The sequence below is a fragment of the Pelodiscus sinensis genome, chromosome 8 (genome assembly GCF_049634645.1).
Source record: "Pelodiscus sinensis isolate JC-2024 chromosome 8, ASM4963464v1, whole genome shotgun sequence".
NCBI lineage: Eukaryota > Metazoa > Chordata > Testudines > Trionychidae > Pelodiscus > Pelodiscus sinensis.
Window position 1 is genome coordinate 25,155,898 of NC_134718.1, and position 13,911 is coordinate 25,169,808.

A 13,911-nucleotide genomic window follows, 5' to 3' on the forward strand; every position below is an offset into this window, starting at 1 on the left:
TCACTTCCCTCAGTCCTTTATTCTCAAGCTGAGGTGTCTGCTGAGAAAAGCCGCTCCCTGGTCTCCTGGGGGGGGGGGGGGGGCGTGCTAGCTTTGTGTCTCCCTGGTCTGCTGGGGGGAAGCAGCTAGTGCGGGGTTGCCTCACCCCGTTTGTAAGTAGGGATCCGATGTAAGTCGGATCCATGTAACCCGGGGACTGCCTGTATTGTGAAAGACCTAGCGGATAAGTACATACACAGGCACTGTCCACAGCTGTTTTCATTAGATAAGTTGAATAAAATGTACAAATCAAATAGCATACATAGTAGAAAAAAACCTGCTTTTTAAAACAACTAAATATTTTCCAAGGTTATTAGGAACCAGGTAAATTTTGTAAAAACGAAATTTTTTGGAAGATTGCTCACTCCGTCCTCCCTCCCTCTCTCTCCCCCCCTGCATCCTCACTTTCACCAGGCTGGGGCTGAGGTGCAGACTCTGGTCTTGGATTAAGAGACCTGGAGTGAGAAGGGGGCTCTGAGCTTGGGGCAGGCAGTTGGGGTGCAGGAGGGATTCTAGGTGCAGGCTCTGGGAGGGTGTTGGGATGCAGAGGTGCTCGGAGCTAGGGGTACAGGAAGGGGTTCATGACTGGGGTATGGTTTCAGGATGTGGGCTCTGGCTGGGCCCTGTCGACCTCAAGTGGCTCCTACGTGGTGGTGCAGTGGGGCTAAGGCAGGCTCACCTCTGTGCTGGCCTTGCACCACTCCCAAAAGCAGCCAGCAAAATTCCCTCCACTTTACAAATGGGCCTTAACAAAGATGCTAATTACCTTATCCATTACAAAGATAAGGTCCCTACTTATAATCCCTGATTAGCCATTCATTGATTCATAAATAGCTATTCTCTCCTTCCCTTTCCCTCATCCTACCTTCTGTACTAAATCTGATTTGTCAGTTTAATAATATCAAGTTTCAGAGGGGTAGCCGTGTTAGTCTGAATCTGCAAAAGTGGCGAGGAGTCCTGTGGCACCTTATAGACTAACTGAAGTGGTGGAGCATAAGATTTCGTGGGCAAAGACCCACTTTGTCAGATGCATGTAGTGGAAATTTCCAGAGGCAGGTATAAATATGCAGGCCAGGATCAGGCTGGAGATGACGAGGTGGATCCAATCAGGGAGGATGAGACCCATTTCTAGTAGCTGATCTGGAGATGTGAATTCCAAGAGAGGAGAAGCTGCTTTTGTAGTGAGCTAGCCATTCACAGTCTTTGTTTAATCCAGAGTTGATTGTGTCAAACTTGAAGATGAACTGTAGCTTAGCAGTTTCTCCTTGAAGTCTGGTCCTGAAATTTTTTTGCTGCAGGATGGCTACCTTTAGATCTGCAATTGTGTGTCCAGGAAGATTGAAGTGTTCCCCTACAGGTTTTTGTATGTTGCCATTCCTAATATCTGATTTGTGTCCATTGATTCTTTTACGTAGGGACTGTCCTGTTTGGTCAATGTATATAGCAGTGGGGCATTGTTGGCACATGATGGCATATATTATGTTAGTAGATGTGCAGGAGAATGAACCAGTGATGGTATGCCTGATCTGGTTAGGTTCTGTGATGGTGTTGCTGGTGTATCTATATGTGGGCAGAATTGGCACCGAGATTTGTTGCAAGGATTGGTTCCTGAGTTAGAATTATTATGGTACGGTGTGTAGTTGCTGGTGAGAATTTGCTTCAGGTTGGCGGGTTGTCTGTGGGCGAGGACTGGCCTACCTCCCAAGGCCTGTGAGAGCGAGGGATCATTGTCCAGGATGGGTTGTAGATCACTGATGATGCGTGATCAACATTCCTCTACAGGTTTTTGTATGTTGATCACGCATCATTAGTGCTCTACAACCCATCCTGGACAATGTCCCCTCCCCCCTCCCAGGGCTCAGTGCCTCCGCAGTGCCGGGGAGACCCACCCGCCCGCTTTCGGGGCTGCCTTTGGCACAGCCAGCGTGAAGCGACACGGGCTGACATTGGAGCGCTGGCTGCACCCTGGCGGCTTCGCCATGCCCGGGTCAGGACTCCGTAGCGGACGCAGGCTGCGCCTTGGGCTCCTCTGCGTCGGGCCACCCCCGGCCGGGCGCTGCGCCGCCCGCTCCCGGCGCCACCCGCGGGGCGGGGCTTCAACCCCGCGCGGGGCGGAGACTAGAGACCGTTGGTGTCCGCGAGCGGCTGCCTCGCCGGCCGCCAGAGGGCGCCTGGCGGAGCCATGGAGCTGGACGAGGCCTTCGGCGCGGTGGGGGAGTTCGGCCGCTGCCAGAAGCGCCTCACCGCCTTCCTGGTGCTGCTGCGGGTGGGGCGGCCGCGCAGCCAGCCTGCCCGCTCCCCGCGGTGACGCTCCCTAGCTGGCGGGGCGGGGCGCGAGGCCTGGGCGCTGCGCTGCGGAGGGGGCGCAGGGAGGGAGGGGGGCAGGACGCGCGCCGGGAGCGTGTCCCTTCAGCCCCGCAAACGTCCCGCCGCGCTGCTGGCGGCGCGCGTTCTGGGCCCGCTCGCTTCCGCTGGGGCTGCGGCGTCGAGCCTGGGCGGCCGCGCCACGTCCCTACCGGAGAGCGGGCGGGCGGGCTGGGGAAGCTCGCGTGCTGCCAGGGCGGGAATCCTGGTTCTCATTTCCTGGGTAGGGCTGCGGTCTGCGCTGCCAGCCCGACGCTGGCCTCGCTTTGTACCCGCCGGGAGCGTGGGGCTAGGCAGCCGGTCTCCTGCCGCAGCCCAGAGTAACACGCTGCCGAAGGCAGGACGCTAGGAACAGGGGGTTCAGTTACCGCCCCATCGCAAAGCGCTTTCCGGCTTTCGCCCAGGATCTGTCAGTGGGGCATTGCACTGGCCCTGTCCCAGACAGCCCCTGGCGTGCAGACCAGGCTTTCTCATGTTCAACAAATCCAGCCTTGCCACTGCTTGGCTTCTGAAATTCCCTTGGGGCTTGGCAGGACAGGCTGGAAAAATGTACACGGCTTGTTTTGCTACAGGGTGAAGTCTGGATGTGCAGGAGCCGGTATATATAACCTTTGGTAGTAAGTTTTATAAGAACAAAAGAAGGGCCACCCTGGGTCACACCACAGGTCCAACAGTGGTCAATGCTAGATGGAGTGAATAGAATATATACTTATCAAATCATCCCATCCCCTGCCCTGTTATATTTCAGCCTGTGTCTATGTTGACAAAGCTGAGAAGTAATCCTCACTACTCTCCTATCAGAAGCTCTGTAGGTCAATAGATTAAGCAATAGCATGCAAATTAAGAACTCCTGTGTTCTTTTCTTGTGTCAGTAAGTGATCTCTACAGTATGACCTACGGATGTTAAAATGCATTTTGTTTTGTAAACATGTAACTGCTGAAATTTACAGGGGATACTTGTTTACGTGCAGGTGGTCAGCTTGCACCGCATGGGCTCCTGCCTATCCCCTCCCCCCATGTTGCTACCTCTGTATTAGAGGCTGCAATGCAGAGAGCAGGTGGCTCTGGGGGAGCCAGCACACCCAGGGAGCTGGCTTAAAAGCTGGTTCCCTATGCATACCAGCTTCTGCCTGCCCCCTCCCTGCTTTTTCTAGATCAGAGGCAACAGTGGGGCCCAAGAGCATGAGCTTCCTGGATACTCAATAACTTCCATTGACCTAATTGTTAATTTAATAGTGCATTGAGTAGCTCTCGGTACTCATTTGTGAGACAGTTGAGTGTTGTTTATATACAGACTCAGAATGCCATATAAAAAGACAAGTGAAAGATAAATAACTTAAAACTTGAGGTAAAATAAAAATCCATTTTTCAGTCAGTAGTGTATGATAATGTTTCTTTAAATAAGACCTTTTAATTGAACACTTCTCTTACTTGGTTTATTGAAATCTCAAGCCTTATGAAAAATTGTATAACTTCATTTTGTTCCTGAACACAGCATACTTTTTTTTAAATTTCTAAAATTTGCATCTATCACATTTATGACTAGGCATGTAAACACATTGTTTCAACAACAAAATTGCCTAATCCAAATCATATATATAGTAGCCCAATGTCTGAGAGTCTGTAATGCTGAAATGCTGGCTGTTCCCTCTGGGCGGCCCTTGATGCATGGGTAGCGTGGGGCCCAAATGGCCGCTTGCGCCGCTTGCTCCCCTGCGGCGGCCTGGCAGAGTGGCGCAGAAGTCAGCCGAGCACCATGGCGGGAGGCAAAGGGGGGGGCGGGTCGGTGATGTGCAGCATGACAGCGGCTCCAGGCCCTGCCCTCTGGCCGTGAATGTCACTGCCCCGCCCCCCTTCGCCTCACGCCGTGATGCTTGGCTGACTTCTGTGCCACTCAGCCAGGCTGCCACATGGGAGCAAGTGGCACAAGCAATCGTTTGGGCTCCGTGGACCCCCGAGTGAGAGGCAGGAGGGGGAGAAGGAGAGACAAAAAGAGAGGGGGAGGTAGTAGGAGAGAGAGAGAGACACACACACACATACATACACGGAGCGAGAGATCGGAGGCTCAGGAGAGAAGACCAATGTGGAGGAGAGACCTGAAAATCCCGTCTTATGATGGGCTAATTGGCTAGTATAAACTGATTCAGAGTTCTAATCAAGCTGCATTTGGGCCCTGCTGGACCTGGGAGGGAAATTAGTTCCAGAGCTGAGTTCCTTTCATTGACAATACATAATTAAAAAGTGGTTATGGTTTAGGTATATATTACTTTTCAAGAAAGTTGCTTTAAATAAAAAAAAAGTTAGAACTAAAATTGTATGTTTTGATCAAGGCATTCAAACTTTATGTAGACCTCCTGAGGCCTGTAGAAAGGGAGAGCCTTCTCATGAGCCTTTTGCTGAAAAACATTCCTTTTCTGCTATCTAGCTCAAGGGTGTCCAAACTTACAGACCTTCAAACTGCATAAAACAATCTTCAGAAGTTCGAGAGCCAGGGCATGCTTGCTTGGGCTTCAGCCCCTTCTGGGGCTTGGAGCGTCAGCCCTGCAGGGAGAGGAGTCTTAGGGCATCTGAGATACAGGGAGAGTCACTACTTTTGCTGCTGTCTCTCACAGTGCTAAAGTGGCAGCTTTCAGCTGCATGCTGATGCTTTTTCATGCAAACCTAACACCTGGGAGCTGAAAGGAGGGGTCATTTCAACTGTATGCCTTGTTGGCAGTATGATTCAAGCTGTTGGGGATAACCTTTAAATTGGACTCCCCCACACCTCAAGCATTGGTTATCTCGGGAAGAAGCCTCTAAACCAGGGGTGAGCAATAATTTTTACCGGGGGGGCCTCCAAGAATTTTGATAAGTTGTCACGGGATGCACTTTTCTATTATATTAATGGAGGACTGGGGTGGAGAGGGTGCTCTGGGCACAGATTGGGCTGCAGGAGGGGTTGTAAGGTCTGGGAGGGATTTTGGGTGCAGGAGTGGTTTCTAACCTGGGGCAGCAGATTGGGGTGTGAAAAGGGGTTCAGGCTCTGACTGTGGCTGGGAGATGCTTACCAGCTGGTGGCACAGTGGGGCATTCAGGCAGGCTGGTCCCAGACCACTCTAGCAACTGGCTACTATTGGTAAGCATGTCTGAGTGTCCCTTGGGGAGGGAGGGCTGCAGCAGGTCTCTGTGTACTGCTCGCACCCACAAGTGCTGCTCTTGCAGCTCTCACTTGCCGGTTTCTGGAAACCCTCTGAAAATTTTAAATGACACGACTTCTGTCCCTTCAAAAAACAGGACTATGTAGCACTTTAAAGACTAATAAGATGGTTTATTAGGTGATGAGCTTTCGTGGGGCAGACCCACTTCCTCAGATCAAATTGTGGAAGAAAATAGTCATGACCATATATACCAAAGAAATACAATCAAAAAAAGTGTACACATATAAAAAGGACAAATCAAATTTCAGAACTGGGGGCGGAGGGAGGTAAATGTCTGTAAGCTAATGATATTAGAGGTGATAATTGGGGAAGCTAGCTTTGTAATGGGTAAGACAATTAGCATCTTTGTTAAGACCCTGGTGTAAAGTGTCAAATTTAAGCATGAATGACAGTTCAGAGGTTTCTCTTTCAAGTCTGGTGTTGTTAAAATGCCTTTGAAGCAGTATGCAGGTAATCAAGTCATTGAGACAATGCCCTTTCTGGCTGAAATGGCAAGAAACTGGCTTTTTTTTTTTGTGATACTGTCTGATATCCGTTTTGTGTGCATTGATTCTTTGACTGGACTGAGCTGTTGTAATTTAGAATTAGGAAAACTATTGTAGCTAAGTTTTAAAGATTAGTTCAATTTAGAGGTTAAGATATTTCTGAAAAAAGAGGGCAAGATGTCCTATAAATATTTTATCTTAAACAATTGTTTGCCTCTTCTTTTAAGGTATACGTAGCCTGTCAGTCTATGCTTATTGTCCTAGTGGGGGCTGTGCCAGAGTATCATATTGACCTGGGAGAAATTCCTACTAGCACAGAGGAGCTTGCCAGACATGTCCAATTTGCAGATAACTTCACATCTATAGCAACTGAGGCAAGTATTCTGTGCTATGTCATTTCTGATCGCTATTTTCTGTGTTGGTATTGTATTTCTTTATCATGAAGGCAGGATTCTCTTGTGAAGCCTGAAGAAGACTTAATTGAATATGTTGCTTGCACAAATTGTAATTCTTCTGTACATGAGAGCAGGAATTGCTGAAGATAAAAAGGTTACTCGGGTCAGGCATCTCCCCCTTGAACTTACCAGAACCCACATTTCTCTACTTTATTGCTATTTCCTTCAGTTTTCTTAATTTTTTCTTATGCATACTATTACTATTTTTAATTTTTTCTTATGTGAAGTAAAGCCAAAAGTAATAGTATGCATAAGTTCAGTATTCCAATTGAAATACTTTGGGTTAAATTCACTTTATGGTCTTATCTAGAAGATTTTCCCAACATTGCTTTAGGTCCTTGTGGGGGCTCAGAGGGTGGGGTGTGCAGAGGTCAGGATAGGGGGTTGGGAAGCGGGTGTGGAGGGGCTCAGGACAGAGGGTAGGATGCTCAGGGCAGAGGGTTGGGAGGTTTGTGGGGTAGATCAGGGGAGTCCCGAAGCCAGCTGGGGCTGTGCTGCTCAGCCAGTGGCTGCTGTCTGGGGAGTGAAGGGGAGGGCTGCGGCAGCCAGTGCTAAGCTGTCCCAGCCAACAACTATGCTGTCCAGCTGATGTCTGGTGTCCGGGGGTGCCGCAACAGTGGGTACTGCGCTCTCCGGGCCCAATCAGGGCTGTGTGTCTAGTTTGCTTATTAGGAAAAACTATTTCACAAGGAGGGTGGTGAAGCACTGGAATGGGTTACCTAGGGAAGTGGTGGAAACTCCATCCTGAGATGTTTTTAAGTCCCGGCTTGACAAAGCCCTGGCTGGGATGATTTAGTTGGGGTTGGTCCTGCTTTGGGCAGGGGGGCTGGACTCGATGACCACCTGAGGTCTCCTCCAGCCCTGGGATTCTATGATTCTATGAACCAGCAGCTGCTCTTCTGTGGGGCTGTGGTTGCAGGGCTGCTGGCTGGTGGGGCTTCCCTTCGCCTCTCCTGGCGTCCAGCACTGGGGCCAATGGGGAAGTGATTTGGACTCCAGCTTGAGGGGAGGGGGCTGGAGGGGGAGCACTTACCCATGGCCATCAACATGCAGATTCCCTCTCCCAGCTGGCTACTCTCTTACTGATGTGGCCCACCCCTCTCCCATGGTCGCTCTGCACTATCACTGTCGCCCATGCTTGCTGCTCCTCTGTGGTCATTCTGGAGCATAATTGTCCTTTCTATCACACCCCTCCCATTCTGTCTTATGGAAAAAAATTGGATTCCAAGCACATCCCATTGTTACAGCACAACATGGTGGTCCTAGTTCTTACCCCTTAGGATGAGTTCTTGAACAAATGGACTCTCAGACAGTCAAATACACAAACTCTTTCAAATATAATAGTAAGATTTAATTTAATGATTTTTTAGGATTTTTTTTCCACCCAGATCTTCAATAAAGAAGACAGTTTACTATAGCTCACAACATTTAATTGCATGTTTGAAATTTTACATCAACCTGCTGTATAGTCAGTTTTCTACTGAGAATGAATTCAGCCTCTCAGGAAATACTTACGATATGTGTCAAGAAGAGCTAATGAGTTGGAATAATTTTTTTATTCTGTTTTGTATTGTTTAGTGTAGTAAATAATGAATATAGGTGCATCATGTCCTCCCAGTCCTATGGGAGAATTAATTTTTTTCTGAAAACTAAACTCATATAACTATTGTGGACTTCACAAAATATCATGCTATCTTCAGGGATGGAGGTGAACTGAACCAGGGAACTGGACATATTACTTCACCCTCTAGTTTTATGTGTTTTACTGCATTATTGCACAAAGCTTAGGTGCTCACTGCATTCTTGCACAAAACTTAGGTGCTCTTTCTGGGATCCCCATTAGGGATATAAGCGACTAGTCGACTACCCAATAAGCGGGGCTCGACAAATGCACTCGCCCGCTTGCCTGTGGTGAGTAGATTTTTCCAGCTGGCAAGTGCAGGGGCGGACTGGCCCAGTGGGCCATTGTGACGGGCTGGTCGAAGCCCGCACTACGGGCAACGCGGCTCCATCCAATCCGCCGGCCAGCGGAGGAGCACAGCGCTGGTGGGAAGGGGGAAGTGTGACGATTCTTCCCACTGGGCTGCCTGTGTGCAGCTCCGGCGCAATGATGCGGGAAAGGATGCCAGGACGCTGGTGTGACCTGGCCCAGGTGATTTTAAAGGGCCGCGGCAGCTCGTCTTTGTCTGCCTGTCCCTGGGAGCTGGCTGCGGTGCGCGGCACAGCCAGGGCCCGCCCTGTCGGCTCCAGTCCTGCCATGGCCCCAGCCCCCCTTTGTCCCCATGCCTCCCCTGCACCCCGGACCTCTTGCTCTCCTTCTTCCCTGTCACTCTTTGGCTCTGTGCTGCCCTTATATCCCGCACCCTGCTCTCCCCGATCCCTGCCCCCCATCTCTGTGCTGCCCATTCCCTACACTGCCCCTAGATCCCGATCCCTCTGTCCCTCCCGTTCCCCGCATCCCATTCTCTGTGCTCCTCCGCTACCCCCGATCTCTGCATCCCTCTGGCTCTGTGCCTCCTGTTCCCCGTGCCTCCCCCATTCTCCCCCACTGTTCCCTGCAACCCTCTGGCTCTGTGCTGTCTCTGCACCCCCTGTGGGTTGGGAATGAAAGGTGCTTGCCCATAGGGAGGAGCTGGACAGGGCAGGGAAAAGGCTGCTGTGATCCAGCAGCGAATGAAAGGGGGAGTTCACTTGAAGCGCCTTTTCCTTTATGGAAAAAAATGAATGCAAATACTATTTATTATTTATAGAGCTAAAATGCTGGGACAAAAAAAAAACATTGCAAAATGCAAACGTGTAAAAGACAACAACAAAGCGGGCGGGGGGAGGCAAAAATGTTTTGCTTGGGGCAGCAAAAAACCTCTAGCTGGCCCCTGGGGAGGGGAAAAATATGGGGAAGGGGCTTGTGCTGAGGGGAGGAGGTCAGGAGAAGAAGAAGAAGAAGAAGAAAGGGGAAGGCGACGGGTGCAGGAGAGACAAATGCCAGGGGGCCAAGTGCAGACAATGAGGAAAAGGGCAGGAGGGGAGGTGTCAGTGGGAGAGGGGGGACAGGGTGATGCTGGGAGAGGAGAGGGTAAGGGCACTGGGGACTAGAGGAGGAGGGGGAGGTGCTGAGAGGAGGCTTGAAAGAAGGTGTGGGCGTGAGGAAGGCGGATATGGAGCAAGGCATCTGTGAGGGCACAGGGGCATGAGGGGAATGGGGGCAGAGGGTGGTGAGGGGGTGTGTATCAAGGGAAAAAGAGAGCAAATGGGGTAGTGGCAGTGAGGAAAAGGGGAGGCACCAGGAGGGTGCTGGTGCCAAGGGATTCTGGGGGTGAAGCAGAAGGGCAGACACCTGCAGAGGAGGGACCAGCACCAGAGGAGAGAGGCAGGGCAGGTGTGTAGAGGGAGATTTTAGGAGGGGATGAGGAAGGGTAGCTCACATGATCAGAGTGGGACTACTGGAGGAGTGGGCACAGGGCGGAGAGAAGGGCTGGCGGAGGGGGGCAGGTCTCTGGAAGGCTGAGTGCAGTGAGAAGGGCAGGAGTCAGGACAGCAGAGGGTGAGGATTTGGGGGGCAGCAGGCACCAGGGGAGCTGATGGAGCAAGGGGAGGAGATATGGTAGCAGAGAGAAAAGGTAGAGGTTTATAAGATATTTATTAATAACCTGGGTGATATTTATTAATAACTTATTAATAATTACTGTTCTTATTCTTATTAGGAATTTATGCCATTAAAAAACACTTTTTGTGGGGGAGGGTGACGAGTCCCTTTTTTGTCTGGCGAGTAGGGTTTTCCATAATTTGTTGACGCCTGCCAATAAGCATATTCTTATCGGGTAGTTGAGTAGTGACTCGACTAGTCGCTTCCCCCCCCTTGCTGCATCTTATCAGAGAAAGGCAGCAAGTAGGGGGGAGGGGGAGGAGCTGATGCTGTTGGGAGCTGGCTTAAAAGTCGATGCCCCCCCAGCATCATCTCTGGGGGGCAGGGGAGGCAGAGGTGTAGTGGGGGACCAGGCACGAGCAGGGAATCAGCTGATTCCCAGCTCATGCCTGGTCCCAGATGCTGCACCTCTTTTTTTTAAATGTATTAAGAGCTTGGTGGCTCTTAAAACATTTAAAAGGTGGAGCTGCAGCAGGGTTAGCTCCCAGGCTGGGAGCTAACCTTGCTGTGGCTCTGCAGTTGCCCTCCCTTATCGACAATCAAATAGATGATGGAAATTTCTTCAACTACTTAATTAGATGATTACCCACAATTTAACATCCGGAGTCCCCATCATCCAGGAAATATAGCTGTCATAGAAGCAGCCTTTCCTGCCTCTCAAACTTCTTTGAGATGGTTGCCTGGCTTCCAGTGGAAATTTCAGGAATTATGCTGAATGATTGCCATGGACCATTTTTAGTTAACTTACTAGGAAGCATTATCTAGGCCCGGGTGTTTCAAACTGTGGTATGTGAATGTGATATCCCATCCATTCGCTTCCCAACAAGTTTTTAAGAATTGGTACGTGAACAAGTAGAGTCTGGGAATGGCTGATCTTGATAAACTACTGGGCTGTGTCTACACTGGGCCACTTATTCCGGAAAATCAGCCGTTTTTCCGGAATAAGCTGCGAGCTGTCTACACTGGCTCTTGAATTTTCGGAAAAGCAACGATGCTCTACTGTACAAAATCAGCTGCTATTCCGGAAAAACTATTCTGCTCCCGCTCGGGCATAAGTCCTTATTCCGGAACACTGTTCCAGAAAAGGGCCAGTGTAGACAGCCTAGTAGTCTTTTCCGGAAAAAAAGCCCCGATTGCAAAAATGGCGATCGGGGCTCTTTTCTGGAAAAGCGCGTCTACATTGGCCACAGACGCTTTTCCGGAAAAAGGGCTTTTCCGGAAAAGCAGCCTGCCAATGTAGACGCTCCTTTTCCGGAAAAACTGAAAACGGAATAGTATTCCGTTTTAAGCATTTCCGGAAATTCATGCCAGCGTAGACACAGCCCTTATCTGTTTCTCCTCCGTTTCTGCTGGCCCAAAACCTGGCTACATAATGTTTAGGACTAGATGCAATTGGAGAAACGATGCAACATTCTCAGGTCCTCGCTGTGATGGATTTTGTAACTTATGGTGGGTTTTTCAATTTGTGCATCCCCTCTGAGCTTAAAAGCAGAATGGATGATATTGAAAATGTGACCAAAAAGAATGCAACAAATCCAAACCTGACCTTCCACACTTGCAAGGGAAGCACAGACTGGAGGATGAATTAATATGTAGCAGAACAGCTCACTTAGAGGCAGATCATTGAAGAGTGAAGACTTGCAGCTGAGAGTAGAGCTGAAGGAAAACAGGATATCTCCTTACAACTGCCCAAAAGTCCTTCCCTGAGGGAACAGAAGATCTGTTTCTGATAGCTCTTGAGAGGGAAGCACCTCCCCATACCAAAAGGAATCTGCCAATTTCTTTTGTTTAGTTTATGGACTATTACTACAGGGGAGACTTGGAACTGACCTGGCTGAGGAAAAAGCCACAGAAAGAGGCTCCCTCTGCCCTTAGAAAGGGAGCTGCCACTCATCAACATGCCTCTTACCTACCAGCTCTGTGTTCTTGGGGAGCCAGGGCATAGTCACTTATCAGTTCTGAGTTCTTGGAGAGGTAGACCACAAAACTCATGGAAGACTCTTGCTGCTGGTGCCTCTGCTTGAACCAAAGATAATGTAATGAAAAGGCAGAGGAAGACATACCTAAACCCCTCCAGAAAAGGGTGATAGGATTAAGGAAACACCTCAGCCTCATTTGCATTGAAGAGAGAACAGAAAGGCATCTCCATTAGCATATAGAATGGAGAACACATTTCCAAGGCAAAAACTGCACTGCATTGAGGGATAAGGAAAGCTTTCAAATCACTAATTATCAGACCAATTTTAGTAATACATCCACTGCTGATATCCAAAATACTGACACTGCCTAATTGAATTATGAGCTTTTTCAAAGGAACACCACCCATAGCCAGGAATGATCAGTCTCTATTGTCTAGCCCAGTGGTCTCCAACCTTTTTAAGCACAAGATCACTTTTTCAATTTAAGTGCAATGTAAGTTCTACCTCAAACCCAAATATCCTTGCCCCGCTTCCTTCGTGCCCCTTCTCCAAGGTCCTGACCCTGCTCACTCCGTCCTCCCTTCCACATTCTCCCTCCCTTTCACCAGAAAGGGGCAGAAGGTTTAGGCTCTGGTCTTGGGCTAAGGTATTTGGAGTGTGTGTGTGTGTGTGTGTGGGGGGGGGGCTCTGAGCTGAGCCAGGGGCAGGGAGTTGGGGTGCCTCAGGGGGGAGGGGGTGTTTAGGGTACAGGCTCTGTAAAGGAGTTTGGGTCCAGGGGGCTCAGGGCTAGGGCAGGTGTTTGGGGTGCAGGAGGGGGTTCATGACAGGGGCATGGGTTTGGAGCAGGCTCCAGATAGACACTGCTTACCTCAGGTGGCTCCTGGGTGGTGGTGCAATGGGAATGAAGCAGGATCACCCCTGCCTTGGCTCTTCACTGCTGTCAAAAGCAGCCAGAAAACTCCCCTCATTCCAAGCCCTGTTGTGTCCCCACCTTTTCTGTGGAGATAGAATATAGGGTGGAAGAGGGGGCATCCTGATATCTGCGCCCCCTCTGCTTGCCCTGCCCTGCCTAGCTAGCAGGAGCATCCCAGAGGAGTGGGGGATGCAACTCCAAGGCAAAGGGCAGGAGACAATCAGCAGTATGGGGAGGGGTAGCTGAAGTGCTGGCACTTGATAGCCTCTTGGCCAAACCAGTCAAGATCACCTGTCAGAGGCTCCAAGATCCCAATCTACTGGTTGGTGACCACTGGTCTAGCCTAAACAAAACAACTTTAGAATAACTCCCTTGAACTATCTGTTTACCAATAAACAAATCCAAAGTGTTCCCCATGAATCATTGTTGTGTCTTTAGAAAAACTCCTACCCCTGCCCACGTAAAGTGTTTTGATGCCAGGATCTAAAGTCTGCATCAGTTCCATTGGGACGTCATCTTGTGACAGATTGTGCTGAGGGCTCTGCTCTGGCTGTCTCCAGCACTCTGGACCCCCAGCTACCATCAGCGTCAGGGAATCTTGATCAGTTCAGGCTTCATGGAGTGGTGAGATCTCTCTGTCTCTCTCTTCTCCCCACTCCTACATATAGACTCTTGACTCTGCCTTATGTGATCTGTCCATGGTTTGCTAGCCCTAACATTTATAATATTTAACATTGTAACTGTTGTGTGTGTTTGGCTCCCCTTTTATGGTTACTACCTAGAAATAAATAACTTTCATTGTTAAACTAGGTGCTTTTCTCTCTCTCTCCCTCCCTCCCTCTGGGGTGTTATTTTGGCTTTCCCATTCACTCTGCAACAGCACTCCTTGTATCTAA

The 13,911-nt window shown here is 49.7% G+C and overlaps 1 protein-coding gene across 3 annotated transcripts in view; it reads left to right on the top strand.

Moving 5' to 3' along the window:
• The first annotated feature begins 2,146 nt into the window (after positions 1-2,146).
• LOC102451283 (solute carrier family 22 member 15-like) overlaps positions 2,147-13,911 on the top strand; it is a 78,705-nt gene continuing 66,940 nt past the window's right edge. Inside the window, exons 1-2 of one of the 3 annotated variants that reach the window (XM_075934904.1) lie at positions 2,147-2,305; positions 6,313-6,459. In XM_075934904.1, the coding sequence (XP_075791019.1) occupies positions 2,222-2,305; positions 6,313-6,459 (231 nt within the window). In that variant the 5' untranslated portion in view covers positions 2,147-2,221. Of the gene's footprint in view, positions 2,306-4,469; positions 5,210-6,312; positions 6,460-13,911 lie in introns of those variants that run through there. The other 2 variants (XM_075934905.1, XM_075934906.1) reach the window with 2 other exon arrangements.